The following is a 19955-nucleotide window of genomic DNA, read 5'->3' as shown; positions in this document are numbered from 1 at the left end:
TTGTTGCCTTTGAACACTATGTCATCCACAACGGTGAGCTCTGCTCTGCACATCCAGTAATCCTGTATTCTCCTTGGACAGTTGTTTTTCTGTGCGGGCCATCCTATCAGTGTTGTTTCTTTCAACTCTGTCATTGTTTGGTCAGCTGCGGTCTCTCTTTTGATCTACTCCATTCTCTCAGAAGACACAGGAAGTGATGCTACGATCATGTCGACGTAGGCCTGAATCTCAGTGTTTTTCTGTGTGTTGAAGCTCTCCTTCTTGTCGACTGCTCGAGAAAGAGTGTCGGCGGCGAACATGAACTTTCCCGGGGTATAGATCATCTTCACATCATACTTTTGCAGTCTGATCAACATTCTCTGGATTCTCATTGGACAATCATTCAGTGGCTTAGACATGATTGACACCAATGGTTTGTGGTCGGTTTCTACTTCGAAGTCTCGTCCGTAGACGTATTGGTGAAACCTTTCGCAAGCGTTTGTGCTCGCCAGTAGTTATTTCTCTATTTGTGCATACCTTGTCTCTGCGCCTGTCAAGGCTCTGGATGCATAAGCGACGGGTTGCCATGTGTCGTCATGCTGTTGCAGAAGAACTGCTCCCAGGCCAAACTGTGACGCGTCTGCAGAAATCCTTGTGCTTTTCTCTGGATCATAGAACCTGAGCACTGGCTCTTCTGTGATTGTCTTCTTTAGGTTTTTGAAGCAGTTTTCCTGTTCATGGGACCATTCCCATTCATTTTTCTGTTCCAGAAGACATCTGAGTGGAGCGGACTGTGCTGACAGTTGAGGTATGAACTTTGCGAGGTAGGTGATCATGCCCATGAAGCATCTCACATCGTCCTTGTTCTTCGGCGCTCCATGTTGTTGATGGCTGATGTTTGGTTTGTTGGGTATGGTTTGACTCCGTCCTCTGAAAGTACGTCTCCCACGAAGGTGTGTTTTCACACCAAACTCGCATTTGTCCTTGTTTAGTTTTAGGTTGACTTTCCGTGGCAGGTCCAGCACTTGTCTCACTCTCGCATCGTGTTCTTCTTTTGTGGACCCCCAGACGATGATGTCATCCATCATAGTCTACACTCCTGGAATGTGCTCGAAGATCATGTGGATTGTCTTGTGGTAGACCTCTGGCGCTGAGAGAATCCCATATGGTAGACGAAGAAATCTGAACCTGCCCTCAGGTGTGTTGAATGTGCATAGCCTTGAGCTTGCATCATCTAGCTTCATTTGGCAGAATCTTGATGAGGCATCAAGCTTACTGAACCACTTTGCTCCAGCAAACTGCGACATTATCTCTTCTCTGGTTGGCAACTTGAAATGCTCTCTCGATTGCTTTGTTGAGATCTCTCGGGTCTAGACATATCCTGAGATCGCCGTTCTTTTTCACCACAATAACCAGTGAGCTTACCCAGTCTGTAGGTTCATCCATTTTTGTGATGACGTCCATCTTTTCCATGCGTCCAAGTTCCTCTTTGAGCTTTTCCTCAGTGCAAATGGAACTTTTCTGCATGCATGCACAACTAGAGTAATTTTGTCATCAGTACATATTTTGTGTTCTCCTGGTAAACATCCAAGACCCTCAAACACGTCCACATACTCAGCCAGTAGTGATTCTTGGTCATTTTCAGTCTGTGATGTCACTACATACACTCTTTTCAACAAATTGAGCTTTTCACATGCATTGATTCCTAGAATAGGCTGTACACTCTTTTCCACAATCAGCAGCTGTGCTGTGAACTGTTTTCCTTTGTGCTGCAAAGTTACTATGCAGCTACCTTTGACTGGTACGTTCTCCCCAGTATAACCACTAGTATCCTTAATTTTCACCAGGTGTATTTTGCTCTTCGCCTTCAGTGTTTTGTAGTCATCCAGCGACAACAGGTTTACCTGTGCTCCAGTATCAAGCTTGAATGGTATTACAGTTTCATTCACAGTCAATGGCACAATCCATTCAGCATTTACTGCATTGCATATTTCCACAGAATCAACAAAGAATTATTCCATCTCCTCGACTGTGTGAACCTTTTTCTTTGTAGCCTCAGCTTTGCAGCATTTTGAGAAATGATTATTTTTCCCACAGTTGTTACATGATTTGCCATATGCAGGGCATTTTTTTGGCTTGTGGAAAAATCCACATTTCCCACATGTAGTGTTTTGATTTCTCTCTTTTGCTTGTTTTTGTTTTGTAAGGTGTTGTGTGTGGTGCTCCTCTCTTTTTATGGCATGCACTGACGTCTCATCCCTGCATAGCTCTTTAGCTTGTGCTCTGGTGGTTTCAGCTGCTCAACACATTCACTGCTTTATCCAAAGTTAAATCTTGCTCACACAGCAATCTCTCCTTGAGTCCATTATTAAGTTTGCCACAGACTATCCTGTCTTTCACTAGTGAGTCTTTCAGATTTTCAAATTCACACGTTTTGTTCAGTGTGTTCAGCTCAGCCAAATACTGGTCAAAACTGACTCCCTGTTTCTGATCATGAGAGAAAAACTTGTATCTCTCAAACGTGACGTTCTGGCTTGGTACAAAGTACTCCTCAAATTTAGCCATTAGCACAGTCAATGTCAAGTTTGCCTCGTCTTGCTGAAAGCTATTGTAAATGTCCAATGGATCCTCTCCAATAACATGCAGAAAAATTAAAGCTTTCAATTTGTCATCATCTCCCCCTGCACACCTGGCTGCTAGGTAGATATTGACTCTCTGCTTGAAACGTTTCCAATTGTCAGCTAGATTGCCTGTTAACTGCATAGGAGTAGGAGGACTAAGCCTATCCATGATGGAGAACAGTGTCAATGTCTCTTACTTCAGTATGTTGCTCATCAACCTGCTCGTCAACAGATTCCAATGCAGCCTCGCTCTCGCTGCTGTCACTCTCGCTGCTGCGGCTCGTTGCCCTCGCTCTTGCAAGCTAGCATCTTCGACTACTCACTTGTTTGTTTTGAAAGGAGCTGTCAATCCAGCAGATTGTAACATCTCTGAAAAAGATACTGTAACCTACCTCGGTGTAAAGATCACCAAAAATCTTAAGGCTATGAATGATCTTAATTTGAACCTTGTAACTGAATCTGTCAATAAAAAAATTATCCTCATGGTTAGGGAGGGATTTAAGTCTTCAAGGAAGGGTGCTTTTATCCAAAGCTGAGGGGCTATCTCGTGCATCCTATCTTTTTTCATCTATTGACATTCCCAAATCCACTTGCTGTACCTTAGATAGGCCATTGTACAACTTCATATGGAAAGACAAGCCACATAAGATAAAGAGATGTTATCACCAACAGGGTTTGTGATGGCGGTCTAAATGTCTTAGATTCACTCTCTTCAATCAGATATCAAAGGTCAACTGGATTAAAATATACATAAAAAATCCTCATAGTTTCTGGAATATTATACCTCATTTTGTTTTTCAGAAGTTCGGAGGGCTTAATTTTTTACTACAATGTCCATATATTGTGGGTAAACTTCCTGTGAAACTGGCGGTTTTTCACAAGCAGGCTTTAATGTGCTGGGCTTTGTTGTATAAACAACTTTTCACCTCATAAATGTTTTATATGGAACAATGGGTCAATATTACATAGAAATAAGATGTTATTTAACCATAAATGGTTCTCGAAAAACATTGTTCTTGTCAGCCAATTAGTTAATAACAGTGGGAATCTATTTACACGGAGAGATTTATGGAAATATACAACTTTGAGGTTTCAAGCAAGGAATATGACACTGTTATTAAAGCTATACCTAGTGGGATAAAAACTTTACTTCAGAATAATGCATATTTTGGAATATATCCGATTGTAAGCAATATTCAGTTGAATGGCATTGGTCTACTTGAAATTCAACAATCGTTTAATAAGGGATATTTTCTACAGGAAGTCTATTCCCTCTGCGATATTTTGTTGGGCTTCATCGTTTGATGTAAACTGGCGCCGTGCTTGGCTCACTCCACACAAATGTATGGTGACCAATAAAGTAAAGGAGATTCCGTCTCTCACAGTTGAAGTGTACCTATGATAAAAATTACAGACCTCTACATGCTTGGTAAGTAGGAAAACCTGCAAAATCGGCAGTGTATCAAATACTTGTTCTCCCCACTGTATGTATATATATATATATGTTTTTTTTGGGGGGGGGGGCTTGCCTGTTTTGCATGTTATTTTGGCATTTATATGTGTCACATATCAGTTTGCTAACAAGGAAAAAAATATATATATATATCATTGAGTTAATAAAGTCACATACACACGGTCTAGTTTTTGTTTTCTTGAGTAAGGCAGTTCCAAAATGCAGGTGTTTCAGCCTAGCCCAGTGCTTCTGTGGTGGTGGGGCAAGCAAGCAGAAAATAGGAGCATTGCACCGTAATTGGCTCAGTGTTCTGTCACCCATAGGACACTGCGTCATCGCTAAGTTTAAGTCCTTAGTAAGGGTAGACATCCAAAATTTCAGCCCTTTGGGTCCTACCATAGAGTTATATTACAAGTGCCCTTCCAAGAAGGCTCAAGGTCATTGGCCACAGATAAAATTATGTCAAATCACGTTATATGTACAGTAGCTTTGATTGAACTGATCGTGTCAACATCATACTTTCAAAATCTTAGCTAGAAGTCATCATCATGAATCAAGTTAGCAATCTACTGCCAAATCCTTGTCATATGAAGAGAAATAATGAAGAGAAATTAAAGATAAAACGTATCGGTTCTCATCGGCCATTGGACATAAAGATAGACAACAAGTTGGAAATCGCAAATTCTTACAGAGTCGTTTGGAAGGAATCAGTGGCTAACTGCAAGCATTGCAAAGCAACCACTAGCCTGCTATTCAATGGAGTGGCTGTGTGTTTTTTGTCCGAGTTCCCACCAATAATCCAGAGAATGCCAGACTTTGATGACAAATTTGCGCCACCTTCATGTTTAAGTGAGCACATCACAAGCCAAGATGAGTCCAAAAATGTCTTGTATGCTGCTGCATAAATGATGTAATATGCCAGGGAGATATTTATACTGTAGCTAATTAAGTAATACTAAGTGTATGTTGTGTAGTAAGCTATTAGTAGCCCATGTGCCTCACCAAAATAATTTGGTCTATTTTCACCTCTTAATTTCGCCTAACGTTGCTGTTCTAACTCGGTGGTACTGCACAAGTAGCCTATAATCTGTTTTTGAGAAATGTAATCTAATATTGTAAGAGGTTTCATTGTTAGCTTATATGCCCCCTTTATCCTATGGTTCTGACTACTGTAAGAGCAGTCCATGTTCTGCATTCTGTTGATGTACATTTCAAAAGTGCTGAACACATAGCTATATTGACTACGTCCGTCTTAGCTCGCTCATTAATGTCTTAATCGAAATTACGGAATGCCTCATTGTTATCCGCTCATCATTCCCTTATGCCATAGTTTGTACATCTCAATTGTCAGTAGAAACCACATTTGTTTAAGCAAGTCAGCCATAGCAGCTATGTTTTGTAATGGTGCATATCCTACAGATTTACTGGTTTTCTTGGCAAAATGTTCTCATGATGGAATTGACAGTTGATCTTTTCAGATTGGGGTGAACAAATCTGGCAGCCTCTGCCATGGTAAGGCCTCTGTTTACCACATGGTCAACGACGATGGCCCGGACTTCACTAGACACAACAGTTCCCTGCCATCGGCCATCTCTCTGATGTCCACCTCTTTGAAGGGGCCAATGCCCACCTCTTCGACCTCTTTGATGGGGCCCATGCCCACCTCTCTGATTTCTTCCTCTCCCTTGCTGTCTATCCTGCTCCATGTTGAAAGAAATTGCAAGTGTTGACACACACCCTTTTATATGGTGACCACTTGTGGTTAACACTATGTGAAATTAATTAGCAATAATGACTAGTCATTATGTATGGTTATCATGTATCATACATGTAATTTAGATGTTTCTACTTTACAAACACACATTTTATTTCTGTAGTTCTCAAAATCCATAAATAATTGACAAAAGCTTAAAATCTATAGGTTTACCAAACGGTTAAGTGATTAACCATTTACCGCAGTTGGATTAAGTGATGGTCAAATGTATGTAAAAAAAAAAAAATCTGCCTTTTTGATGATCTGTTTTGAGTCATGTAGTAAGAGTTGTGAAATTTCATCACATACTTGTGAAAATAGTACCAAAGCGATGAAAAAAAGAAAGATTTGACATGATCAACCTATACTTTGGCTTGCCTAAGCATGTTTTAGGAATGTAATGACTGTTGATTTGCAGGTGGGAGTGTTGAGTGTGATCGTCTAGACCTGCCACTGTATATTTCTTCGTAGTGTTTGTAAGCAGAATTTGAACAGTCATATATGGAGCAAGGCAAAATCGAATCAAATGTGCTCACAAACTCGGGACTTTTCCTTTTGTGTCCGAAGGATGTATCTGTCTTGAATTGAACGTTTGCAACACAGCCAGCGGTCCTCTGTCAGAAACGAATCCAAAATGACCAGCAGGTGGCAAACTATGCTAACGGATGCGAATTTAGACCACACAACCTTGATATTCATTGCAGTCGGAAATAGTAAGATACAATCAATAAGGATAAATTAAACAGTTATCCCAGAGGTCACAGAAAAACATACAATGGGATTATAGGATATTCTTTTTGTATAGGCTTACACCAAACATCTAAAGGCATAGTCAAACAATATTCTATCTGCAAATTATGAGATTGTCCCAAGGACTCCTTAGGTGCAGAATGCCTGGGGTCTACTAACTGGGATGTGTTTATCATGCAGAATGGAGTATTGCCACAATTATATGTTGTTCATTCCGTCTGCAATGCTGAATGTTCACTCCACTGCTTAGGCCCTTGAAGGTGAGTCTCCAGGTAACGCACGCATGCACGCACACACACAGACACGGAAAAGCAGTACGATAGCTAGGACGTTTGGAGGTGATTTGTGATTTGCTCCTGTTGTAAGGTAATCTCGCCACTCTCCCTCCTGTCTGAATGCTGCTTTGATCTACAGCCTAGCTCCATCTCAACCACACATGAGCATATACTGACCATACAGATATGACAATACAGACGTGACCACAAACTGACCGTACAGAGAGAGAAAGAGAAGCCTTGGAGAGGAAGAGTAGGTGGAACCAGATTACCTTACAGTTTATACCCTTATGGGATATGAAGACCTCGAAATCACCAGAGTACTCTATTTACAAGGTCCCCATCATCATCATCTTCGACTAGCACCTTTGTGAGCAACAATAGCTTGAACTTCCAAAGGTATTTGTGTGTTCGTGTCGAATTGGCTGTGGTGTGTCTGTGTTAGACTTTCTGCAATGTGTGTTTTTGTGTGTGTCTCATTGGGCGAGTGTACTGACCAAGGCTCTCCTCCCTCATCAGTTGACAGAGCAGCAGTTCCCTTCCACAGCAGAGGTCAGAGGTCAGCAATGCTGCACTTAAACGGCACAGAGCTGCAGACTCTCCTGCTATCCTTCCTACAGCAATGTCTGAATGGCACAGGTTTACCGGTCCCAGTTCTCCCTCAGAACTACACTACCCAGCAGGCCGTTCTCCCAGTGGGCGAAGCTATGCCTAAGGCTCAAGCTCAGGGATTTGTGTACGTTCTACTGATGGTAGGTATGTTCAGTTTCTTCACGTTTGGTATCATGTTGAGCTACATCCGCTCCAAGAAGGTAGAGAGCTCCCACGATCCGTATCACCAGTACATTTCCCACGACTGGACCAAAGGACTCACCCTCCCACGGGCCGTCACACAAGCACTGCACGGGGTAGACACACGTATTGGAGACAACGGGAAGAACCCCATGGTCATCTGCAACCCTGCTGCATTGGAGAAGCTCCCAGGATAGGTTGGGATGGATAGTGAGGCGGTAATAGTGTTGATGTTCTCAATCCTAATATAACGTATTATAGTCACGATGACAAGTGAGAAAGAGATTGAGTTACAGTACCTCTTTTATTGCAACGCAATCTTAGGCAGAATCTACCGCACACCCATAATCGACTAGTGAAGTTGCGGGAGGCAAAATGCAAAACTGGAAAAAGTCACCGAACACTTCCACTCATAGTAGCTTAGCATTCGGTCAATCGACTCTGATGAAGGTCGACTGACCCGAAAGCTTACTTCCTATTTCAAGATTTTTTCATCTGACTGGAAGTGTGCAAAAAATTCATAACGAACATCGAGTATTCTATGCTTTCATTCCTTCACTCAGCAAAGAAGCCAATCAATGTAATTAGAATCGCTTAGCTTATAAACGTAGACAAAAAGTATTTCATTAAATGGATTATTGTAGTCTAATACCATTACCATTGTGTCCTGAGGTCCAGACACTGACACGGTGTAGCATTATTGTAAAGCACAGTTGAGTTACAGTAAGGTCAAGTAACCGTGTTGTAATAGTGGCTTGTTCTACTTTTCTGTGTGTTATAACACGCTACTGTAATCAACCCAATGTAGCAAAAACACTGCAAATGACATAATAGACAAATGATTCAACACCTCTGTCTCATCCTCTTCGAAGTGTGTTGACACCTGTGTAAATGGATTATTGATAAAAGTTTGATTTGAAATATCCTTTTTTTTATCTAATTTTGCCTTCATGGTCCATTGTTCATTTGAGTAAATTCTGCATCCATGCCAGCAGGCCACCTTGCTAAGAGTGTTGATGTGTTTTAATCTTATCTTCTCCTGCTCCCTTTCTCTTCTCTGCACCTCCCACTCCCTCACTCTTTACCTCTTCCTCTCCTGTCTGCCTTGAATGGCTGCTTTCGCTGCGCAGTCGATCTCGTGCTCCAAACAGAAGTGGACCATTTGCATGGTAAGCATGGGTGCAATCAGGTTGAAGTTATCCAACGTCTAATTGAGTTTCTTAAGGTCCTCCGCCACCGCCCCACACAGTTGCTGCCACGGGGCATGCTCCCTGAGACCCATGGGGTCGGTGAGCCGCGCCCGGCCCTGCAGCAGTCTCTTTCGGATCTGCGCGATGTCCTCTTTGATGTCGCACTGCATGACAATCCAGGGTGGCTGGTAGCCGTTGTCGATGAGGATGCGGTTGAGGGTCATGGGGTCGTCGTACTGGTTGTGCTCAAACTTGTTGATGGGCTTCCCGGCGCCACTCAGGCTGCGGAAGTCTCCCCAGGACATGGATTCCTGAATGAGGTCTTCCACCAGCCTCTCCACTGCCAGCGTGACCTTGATCTGCCGGCTGCGCAGGCCGACGTCCCTCTCCACCAGCGCCCCCTTGGCTGCAGCCGCCGTCTCATGCTCCTTCTGGAGGTAGTCATGGACCTGCTCCACTGCCCAATCCACTCGGAACTACCGGTATTGGCGCTCGCGCTGGCTAGGCGTCCCCGAGCCCACGCCCTCGTAGCTCAGGTAGTGGCGGTGCTGAGGAGCCACGTCTTTCACCTTCTCCTCATCTTCCATCGAACCCCCACAGCTCTGAAGCCGGGACTGGTGCGCCAGCACGGCACCGTATGCCTCCTCTACCCGCGCAAACAGCGCCTCGTATGCCGTAGCAGCGCCCGAGTCTGGATGGTACAGCTTGGCCATGCGCAGGTAGGCTTCTTTCACCTGCGCAGGGCTACTCTCGCCCTCATCCAGAAGCTCAAGCTGTAGCAGCTGGTAGCTCTCCCGAAGGCTGCAGCTCACACAGGGACCAGAACTCAGTTGCGGAGAAGGAACCGGCGGGCCAGGGGGAGCAGCGCGCAGCCATGACAGAAATCCCCATGGTGAATCAACAGCTGTATGGCGTAACTCATCTCTGCTGGTGACACACAGAGGCACACACCTGCCCAACAGTGACAAGAAACACGATGTTGCTTGTTGTACTTGTACTTGTTCCCACACTTAATTGTTAGCATAGGGATGTAAATCATGCATTTGAAAAGGTCACAGGATGCTTTTGATCCATTGTTTACATTTTGTTCGTAGCGGTCTAGCCTGAAATCCAGAACCAATTTTGCTAACATGCCCCTCCTTGTACTCCATGTCATTGCCAGGGATCGGTAAGGAGTGGAATGATATTAGAAACAGATTGGTGGTACCCACGCTGGTAGTAGTCCACTATTTGATGGAATTATGCACTTCTTCATTTGACACCTACTGTCACATGCATTAAAGATACAGCATGTAACCTCACAGACATGTAATCGGTGACTACAGTAACTATGCCCGTGTTATGAATGAACACCAGTAGCTAGCTGTCATCTTTATTACCTGGATAGCTAGAAGCTAAATCGTGCTAGCTGAACTCCATGGCTAACTGCATCGTTCTTCGCGCGTTTTAGATAAACAAAGTATCTAGCTAACAAGATACTAATTGCACTAACCTTATTCAAATACAGTCGCCCTTCTCATTAGTTTCAGACAGTATTATTTCACACTAGGTTCAGCGCCAGACAACAATCAGGTCGGATCACCTAGGTATAATAAGAACGGGTCGGACATGCTTGTTTGGTGCTGTTAGCTAACTCTCCCAATGAATGCAGGGAGTGGACGTTTTTGCCTAATCCTGTGTTTTTTTAAAACTACAGATAGACACTGAAGACAAAACTTAATGTGAACAAATGTGGGGTTTGAATATGCTAGCAGCATAGTCTATTGCTTTTGTTTTATATATTTTTTATTGCATTTTATTTCTAATACATTGAGTTGACTGTTCAATATTCATTTGTTTTGTTCAAACAAAGCATTGTCACACAAGCCTACTAAGATAACATTTTGTGCAAGTAGCCTGCATTTTAAAACAGATGATGTGTCCTCCCCAAAAAGAAAAAAGACACTGTGAATGTGTTGTACATGCAACTAAAGGCAGAATTCATTGGAACGTTTAAAAACAGGCTAATGCCGCGTTCATTTGTTGGTCGGAACTAGGAAACGGCATTTCCGACTTGTTAACTTGTTGAACGCAGCACGTGTATAACTACAACCAGTTAGTAAATCGAAAATGTACTTTCCTATTTCCGACTAGCACATGAACGCGGCATTATGCCATCTACGTCTACAGACAGCCATATATGGACGTTAGCCTGTAATCACTAGCTAGCAACCAAAAGAAACCAAACAGAAGACTGATGCAAACAAAGCAGAAAGAACGAAACGGAGGGACCTACCTGAATGTGGGACCTACCTGAATGTGTCCAATGGAAACTCTAACGAGACTAAAAAATACACTCCTGGGTACCAGTCTGTTTGTGCCATCATCATGCCCGTCCTTGCCGCTCCTTATGCAAACAATGACAATTAATTGACCAGACAGAAACAACTGATCTAGGACCAGGCTGTCAATGGCTCTCTTACGTTAAGCAGACGTTTACATTCAATTGGCCGTATGCTTGTTTATGTTCAAGAAACAAATAATTGTTCACTAATTTGTATAGGCTGCATAACACTGTTACTACATGTATTCGTATGTTTTCTATTGTTGGGTTTTTAAAAAATTATGATCAGAATTCACCACACAGTATTTGCTAATGAAAAGAAAAAAACAGCAGCCAAAATAAAATGTGTTAATTTATTGCAAACTTTGGAGACAATTCATTTTTCCAATTTAAGAATATACTGTAAAACAGAGGGGATTATAATTCCTCATATTGTTGTCGCTTGCCTTAAAAAAAAATGGAATGGCCCCTATCTCCATTATTCCCCCTTCAGGTCCCTGATTAGGAATGGCTCCAGCTCCATTATTCCCCCTTCAGGTCCCTGATTAGGAATGGCTCCAGCTCCATCAGGATATCTAAGAATATATCTTTGCCTTTGGACCCACATGCTTTCAGAGGGCCATCGAAAAGCTCCCTCATCTTTTTCTGGTTGGTTCTGTTAGCCCTCACTTCACTGTAGGTGTTTGGGGTGATGATTCCACTGCCCTGGAGTCTATCCAATAGGGGTTCCACCTGGCTCACTCTGTCGATCAGGGCCGTCCGGTGATGGTCCACAAAGTGTTTATCTGAGGTAGAGATAGGACATGGCTTGGTACTTTTGGCAGTGATGGAATGCAAAGCATAGATTATGTATTTGATAGTGCCTATATCCTTTAATGTTACGTGTTTGTGTGTGTGTATGTGTGTGCATGCGTGCACGTGTGTAGGGTGTGAAAATTGGAGGATAGGCGTGATGCACTTTTTCTAATTCATACAGGATTAAATAGGCTATGGGGAGTGAAAAATGCTGTTGAAGATTCTAGAGGAGGGCAGCAGTTGCACCTACAATATGTTGGAGAAGAAATGAAAAGGAAGGACTTTTGTCATTGTATCATCAAGATAAATACTTTAGGTATTGAATGTTTCCCCATAAACCATCACTAATTACAGTAAAACATACACTACCGTTCAAAAGTATGGGGTCACTTAGAAATGTTCTTCTTTTTGAAATAAAACTAGACACTCTAATGTACTTGTCCTCTTGCTCAGTTGTGCACCGGGGCCTCCCACTCCTCTTTCTATTCTGATTAGAGACAGTTTGCGCTGTTCTGTGAAGGGAGTAGTACACAGCGTTGTATGAGATATCTCGCATGGAATAGCCTTCATTTCTCAGAACAAGAATAGACTGACGAGTTTCAGAAGAATGTTCTTTGTTTATCGCCATTTTGAGCCTGTAATTGAACTCACAAATGCTGATGCTCCAGATACTCAACTAGTCTAAAGAAGGCCAGTTTTAATGCTTCTTTAATCAGCACAACCGTTTTCAGCTATGCTAACATAATTACAAAAGGGTTTCCTCATGATCAATTAGCCTTTTAAAATGATAAATAGTCATTTACAACATTAACAATGTCTACACTGTATTTCTGATCAATTTGATGTTATTTTAATGGACAAAATGTTTTATTTTCTTTCAAAAACAAGGACATTTCTAAGTGACCCCAAACGTTTGAACAGTATTGTACATTTTAATAACGTTGGCCTATTTGAGACAGGCTATATAACACCTGGTTTAGTGTTTACCTTTGTTCATCTTTGGTCCAGTTGCACTTGCCATTGCATCACCCGATGTTACGCAAGATCCTTGAGCTGTAAAATAGGCTTCATGAGATGCCACCAATCGAATAAAAATATGAATAGTAGGCCTAAAGATAAATCAAAATCAGCAAGCAATCTAAACGAGTGTTTATTGCATAATGTATTAGACCTATTTTGAGTTGCAAATTGAATATATACTACTGTATGCTATCATTCTGGTCAGAAGAGCAAAACAGAATGCTCGCAAAAGTGAAAGTAAAACTGTCAACTTAAAGTTTTCCTTCACCTACGTTATGGACATTTCAATGTAATTTATTAGGCCCAAGATCTAATCAAGTTTTGTTCTAGCCTACTTTTGGGTTAACTGAAGTGTTTTTTAAACCTTTCAAATATGAAATTATATATATATGTTTTTTTTAAATGTCCAATGGACGTGCCTCCTCCTTTATTCGACTTACATTTCTTGAATTCCGTCAGTTCCTCTGCGACATCTTGGCAGTTAATTGCACCCAAGACCTCTATAGCCACATTCACAGCGCCGTCTTCAGTGAAGGTACGGGTCAGAATGTCTACCAAGTCCACTGGGTCCGCTTTCTCTACAATGCCCCGGCGAACTTTTGGCTCCTGCTTTCGGTCACAGAGTTTACGTCTGAACTTCTTCAAATCAGCCTCACCCAAGTCATCAAGGACTCCAATTAATATATCGCCAACGGTTTTCGACATATTTTATGCCAAACTGTAATTTCAACAAGGTTTTGTGACTTTAGGCTACGCGTCTTCTATTATGTTGTCTAATAGGCTACTGACTGTCTTCTCTTCAAGGTACTGTACAATTCACACCGTCACACGTCATAGGCCAGGGGAGGTCCGTCAGCACACTCCAGCAGAAACAAAATAGCCTCATCCGTTACATTTTTACAAAAATGTCATTTAGAATTTATCTTAACGAATCTATTATATTATTTGTATATATTTTTGCCTGCTCATTTTAGTTTTATACCTTTCGAAATAATACAGAAAATGTAAATAGTATTTCAGTTATGTACAGTTTATTTACAATCATTTTACAAACAACATTGTTCCCTAAATCATGCAAATCACACACATTATATTCAACAGAACAAGCATTGTCCCCCTTAGCTTTATTTTGTCAGCAATAAAAGAGGTAGATATGTAAGAGTATAAAAATAGACTGATCCTCACAGTCAAAGTTAATGTCAAACATTGTTCAACAGCATGGATAACAGCATGGGTGGTAAACAGGGGTGTCATGCACCCATTATTTTAGAGGGGGAAATAAGTACTTGAGGATGGAGGGGGGTTGTTAATCACTAACCATGTCATTACCATAAAGAGCATCAGTATTGGAGACAGCTGGGCATACAGTTTCATTGAGCTCTTAATCTGCTGATGTTAATAGGAGGTAAGTCATACACTAAAACCAAATCAAATTGAAGGCTGCTACTTACTTTTTTAAATTCAGATTTTTCAGGGGGTGCTGCAGCAACCTCAACACGCTTACTTCCCACAGCTATGGCTACTACTGTATCACTTGGTAATAAAAGTGTTACACCAAACATTGTCTAATGTTGCAGATAGAAATCCCATGAATAGAGCCGATGTTATTCCTTTTCTACATGTCAAAGAGGCATGCTTATTCTACATAGCATTTTTCTAGGGATGTAGCCATAACACTATCAAGAGACAATAGCGCCAATGAGAACCAGTGGTGCTGGTACACTCCCTCTACTGCGACGCCCATGCTTCGCTGGACACTGGTGATGATACTGGTGCCCCCTGGCCTTGCCAGGATGACTCTGTACCCGTGGGTAAAATGTTCAGGCTGGCCAGGACCTCCTGTGCCGTCTTTCCCAACATCCCCTGCACGTCCAAGACGAAACGGTAGACGTAGCGCTTGCCCGTCGTTTTGTGGATGATGTTCTTGTGGTAGTAGTAGCGCAGGCCGCGGCTCAGCTTCTCGTAGTTCATCTTGGGCTTGTTCTTACACTGGCCCCAGCGCTTGGCCACCTGGATGAAACACAAAGGGGGTGATGGTTAAAAAAAGAACCACAAACACCTGATAGCATATTCCCATTGCTCAATCCTATGCTGGTTTCCAACTCCTACTACGAGTGGTTCAAATCTCTCACAATCAGTAGAGAAACCCACCTCTGCTGGGTCGGACATCTTGAACTCCCAACCGTCTCCTGTCCAGCAGATGAAGGTACAGCAGGCGGAGTCTAGAAGCAGCTCCAGTAAGAACTGCCACAATTGGATGGGCCCTGATCCTGAATAGAGAGAAATGCATATGAAAAACATTCTGAATTGTATTATCTTTAGCCCTAGACTGCATACAAAAGTTGTTTTTGCCTGCTACTCTTAAGATATACTATGAATTTGTTTCATTTTAAAAGACACAGTAATGACAAAAACACATTCTAGAGCAAACATACAATCAGGCTCCAATATACACACACACTTGTATAACAGTAGTAATGATAAGTCATGATAAGAGACTAGTCTCACCTGGATAAGCTGACATTCTCATCACTTGTCCTCCTTCCCTCTCGGGTCTTTGGGAGTGTGTACTTTTGCGTTTGGCCACACGGGGGCAGTACTGCTCTGAGGGCTGCTGTGGTCCAGGGGTTGAGGAACAAGATGGAGGGTGGTGAGGGGGCAGCAGGGATACGCAGTAGCTGGGAGAGGGGTAGTCTGGCCAGAAGGAGGGTGACGTCTTCTGTGCGTACAGTTTTTCACCTGAGTGACGGTGCTCAGCTTCACCTATGGAAGAGGAGGAGTTAGATATTGCATATATTATCAAAGTAATCATAGCCTATGGATTTCTCTGTGTGGTTATTTTTATAAGTTAAATAAACGAAGAAGAGCTGGTAATAACAGACAGCTTGAAAAATGATATGAATTAGACATTACACAACCTACAAAAAACTGGCAATATGTTTCTAAACACAAATAGGCCTAATGGTCATGCATTGGTTAATTCAATTTTTTTTGCATTATGTCTCAAATGTGTGGTCTTTCTTACTGAGGTGGTCCAGGCAGACAGTGCTGGGGGTCCCTCTGTGGCTCGTTCCTTTTCCAGGGAGGACAGAGTTGCTGGTGCTGGCATCCTCCATGCCTGGGCTGAACTGTCCACTCTGGGCTGGGGAACACAGGGGCACAAGGCTGTGGTACGTCTGGGTGGAATCCTGGAACCCCGCTTGAGACTGGCCCAAAGTCAGCCCATCTAATAATGGATAGAGAGAAAAAAGGAATGAACAATCATGATCAATATTCATTCATTTCTAATACTACAACAGGTGTTGATAATAGAATCATTCTCAAAATGATAGAAACATATGCATTGGAGAATAGGGGACTGACACTCACCACTTGGGTATGACGTCCAACAGTTAAACTCTGGGTATGAATCCAGGTTGAACAGGACAGAGTCACTGGAGGTTACTGAAAAAAAAAAGAATGAAAGACGTCAAAAATAAAAACACGTGAGCAACATTGGAAGTTAGTCAATGGTCATTGACAGGCCTATCTAGTGATTTTATCCCCCAGAATTCTTATCAGAGTGGTCTAATAAAGTGGTTGTTAAACAGCCTCTATAAGAGTCTTTATATGCGTACCTTTGTTGTCGTACGGACGTGGATTCTTCTGCGGCTCTCCAGAACTCTCTGGATACTGCTGCTGCTCGGGTCCTTTACTGTCTAATAGAAAAGACAGGTCTTCGTCACTGTAGTCTGGAGGTCACAGAGATGGAAGAGAAGGATGGGGATGAGTCAAAAGGCATAAAGATCTGAACAGAACTCAAAATGGAATAAAAATAGAAATGGTTTAGAATGTAATGAGTTATATTGATATGAAGGGGTCACAAGCTTATCTCGAAAAAGTGTCTAACTGCTATTTTTGAAGCAATAATAATGTTATGGTCTACTACTATTACTCATTCTTATTTACGTTTAATAATAGTAATAATAATACATTAATATATATCTATTCAACAACTATTCTGAGGCACCCAGAACAAAATCTCAACAATACCCATTTTAGTTGAATGGAGGGAGAAAGGGAAACAGAGGGAAAGAGGAGGAAACGCCAGCGGAGGGAGTGTGACAGAGTAGTGATGAAGGGGGAGGAGAGGGGCTCTAAATCTGTTGGAGAAGGAAGTCTGGAGGAAAGGATTAGGGAAAGAGAGAGGGAGGGTCTTTAACCCGACCACCCGGCCTCGCTCTACCTCCCTCAGTCAGACTGACATTCCACCAAACAGTGCATGGACTCACACCCCAGCAGCCCTTTTCCTGACGCAGCCCTCGGTTGGGTAGAAGAAGCAGATGTCAAGGTCTCATTTTGAGTTCCTGACAGGGCTGATGAGATACTAACTATGCAAAAAACATTTCCGTTGTCCTTCAACTACTACACAGAGCTACAGGAAACATAGCTCAAAATCTTATCATAGAAAAATGTGGATACTCTGAAAGTTATTTTCAGAGGGAACAATGAGAACTAATAAAGTTGATGATTAATCAGAATTCTAGTGGCGTTGGTGACAGTTATTTGGTTTGGGGTGTAGTTCAATCTGAACTTTTGCATTGATAAGTGTTCATCAATAAGTTATCCAATGAGAACATGACTTACCATATGATGCAAAGTCCAAACCAGCAGGGACTTCCTGTGTCCTAAAGTCTTCCATATAATATCCAGCTTGGTACATATCCATCTGTGTGGAAAAAGTGGAATACATATGTCATGCCCATTTTATTGTGGAACATCTTTTTCATACAATTTTACAGCTTTGGTTGATATGCATAATCGGATTTCTTTAAAATGGTCTCTGAAAATGTAAATATATATTGCATTCTTAATCATTTTAATAAGTGTTCGTGCAGGCTGCATACATAAACAAACTTAAAATCGCAGGAGTCAAAATCCTACCTTTATTTTAGAGTCTCTGGTGTCTATGTTTCTCTCGTTGGATTTCAGGATGGTATCCCAGTACGTATTTGACGGGAACAGTTGCTTCCACTTGGAGTTCAGAGTTACAGTTGTGTTGTCTCCCTCTGCCCGGCCCAGTCCCGTTATAAAGCAGCGGAGCTTTGAGGGGCGTGCCTGCTCCCCGGTGCAAAGGAATGTGTCCTCTTGCTTCGTGACTCCCCAGTCCCAAAAAACTGCTGTTTAACTGGCCGTGACGTCAGCCACGACTCACGAACACAGATTTGGCAGCCAGACACACACCCATTCACAAAAATGTATCATAAAATGGTCAATTGAGCGCCCAAAATCTAATTAACATTGCATGCCCAATTGGCTATCTTACTCCCATGATAAATTGACAACCCATTCATGATCATATAATGTATGGAGAGTTTATTAGTGTATTCATAGCTATATTTTATAGGAATACAACTTGATCTACAAATTATTTTATTTAAATTAGGCCAATATAAAACTAGCCAATGTACTGAGAAAATGTTTTCCCCCCAATTAGGTCAATAGCGACTACCCAATCGGCTACACCAAAACGCCTGTATGCCTATCAATTGGCTATTGACTTAATCATTAAAAAATCTATGGAAATCATTACCTTTCTCTATGCTTGGCAACGTCGACTAAGTATAAACCCATGCTAGCCAGGGCGGAGGAGAGATAGGGTGTTTTAAAAATCAGAACTTGCAAGTTGCTTATAATGAGGTGGGAGGCCATGAGCATATCTTTAGAAGCCATTCGACAGAACAATAGCCCGTAAACTACATGCTGAAGCTCTGAAATCACGGTGTGAGTGGCCTGAGCAGATAAGGCCCGCACAAGCGCCTTGTATAAACAAACACCGCAATTTTCCCCATCAGAGAAAAAAATACATCTGGAAAAGTGAGCTGCCAAGTCGTGCACGGTGTGGGAGACACACGAGTCGTGATTGGGACCCCCCTGTCTCCAAACAAGGACACATGGGGGTTCGAGTTACACAACCTCCTGGCCGGCCTAATGATGACGAGTCCAACATCAACTCAACTGATTTACCAACTGAATGACACAATGAAAAACTCCAGAATATTACAAAGCTGAACAAAGCCATAACCTTAATCAAAATATCTCATAGATGATCTTAATAAATAAAAATAGGCCTAAACATTGTTCAGTGGACTGAAAGGACAGTTCAACTATTTTTCGTTATTTCCTTCCACAAATGAGGAAACTTTTAAATGTATAAGACAGAAAATGCATACTAAATCTAGGCATACTAGTAGGCTATTAATGCTGTGCCTTGTAAAGGGCTTGGGATCATCTCAGCTGGGCTATTTATTTATTTGAATTTATTTTGACATAAAAGGCCAAAGAAAGTTTCGATTTTCTGAACATATTATGGTGATAGACAAAGTAAAGTAGGTATGGGCTACTCCACGCATGCGTTGAAGCCAGATTGAGGCATAAACAATGTGTGATAACTTTCATGATAAACCCATGGAAATTGATCATTAAAGACAAATCTTTTCTAATGAAATACAGAAACTCACATTTTCTATTGTCTAACTTTGCACACTATTAAATAATAAACAAAATTCATAAAACATTGTTTTAAAGTCCCCTTTCACATTCAACCTCAAGGAAGTGCATTGTGTCTATCATATTATAGCCATATCTATAGACACCATCTATAGGCCTACTTGCAGACTCAAAAAGTAAAGGCCTTAAAATATGCCCTTTCCTACATCGACGATAGATGGTTATTTGTCAGAGAACATTTAAATGATCCGTTTGCTAAAGGGAACATGGTCTTTCTTTGTAACCTACTTTGCGATGAGGTTCTTTTTATCACAGTGTGCAAGTTTGCGGTCAGAGATTTTTAGACATCAGTTGCAATTTCCGGAGTCATATTTAGAAAAACTACAGGAAGGCTATACAATGTTCATTACCACTATGGTTATTATGGTGAGGCTATTCAAGTTTAGAAAGTTGCAAGCAACAGGCGTTTGAATGACAAACGAATGTATTTCTCTCAACAATGTCCAAGAACAAAT

The 19955-nt window shown here is 41.8% G+C and overlaps 2 protein-coding genes and 1 pseudogene across 4 annotated transcripts; all 3 read right to left on the bottom strand.

Annotated features, from left to right (window-relative positions):
* Positions 1-7581: 7581 nt before the first annotated feature.
* On the bottom strand, positions 7582-9969 carry LOC115176514 (dnaJ homolog subfamily C member 28-like; annotated as a pseudogene).
* Positions 9970-11475: 1506 nt separating this feature from the next.
* Positions 11476-13797, bottom strand: LOC115177037 (apoptosis-associated speck-like protein containing a CARD). Of its 2 annotated transcripts, none has more exons than XM_029737496.1 (3): positions 13392-13797; positions 12919-12984; positions 11476-11921 (listed from the first exon to the last, which is right to left on the bottom strand). In XM_029737496.1, exons 1-3 carry the CDS (start codon positions 13654-13656, stop codon positions 11659-11661), a joined length of 594 nt encoding a protein of 197 aa, XP_029593356.1. In that variant the 5' UTR covers positions 13657-13797; the 3' UTR covers positions 11476-11658. The 2 variants fall into 2 exon arrangements, with proteins under 2 accessions (XP_029593356.1, XP_029593355.1); XM_029737495.1 differs by having other exon boundaries at positions 12919-12996; positions 13392-13796.
* Positions 13798-13960: 163 nt separating this feature from the next.
* LOC115177035 (protein C-ets-2) lies at positions 13961-18142 on the bottom strand. Of its 2 annotated transcripts, none has more exons than XM_029737491.1 (8): positions 17875-18142; positions 17578-17659; positions 16569-16649; positions 16321-16395; positions 15977-16177; positions 15460-15714; positions 15103-15221; positions 13961-14961 (listed from the first exon to the last, which is right to left on the bottom strand). In XM_029737491.1, the coding sequence occupies exons 2-8, from the start codon at positions 17657-17659 to the stop codon at positions 14680-14682; spliced, it is 1095 nt and encodes a 364-aa protein (XP_029593351.1). In that variant the 5' UTR covers positions 17875-18142; the 3' UTR covers positions 13961-14679. The 2 variants fall into 2 exon arrangements, with proteins under 2 accessions (XP_029593351.1, XP_029593350.1); XM_029737490.1 differs by having other exon boundaries at positions 16569-16682; positions 17875-18141.
* Between the last annotated feature and the right edge of the window lie 1813 nt (positions 18143-19955).

Source organism: Salmo trutta, chromosome 37 (assembly GCF_901001165.1).
Source record: "Salmo trutta chromosome 37, fSalTru1.1, whole genome shotgun sequence".
Taxonomy (NCBI): domain Eukaryota; kingdom Metazoa; phylum Chordata; class Actinopteri; order Salmoniformes; family Salmonidae; genus Salmo; species Salmo trutta.
The sequence above is the reverse complement of the archived record's forward strand: the minus strand, read 5'-3'. Positions and strand labels throughout refer to the sequence as shown.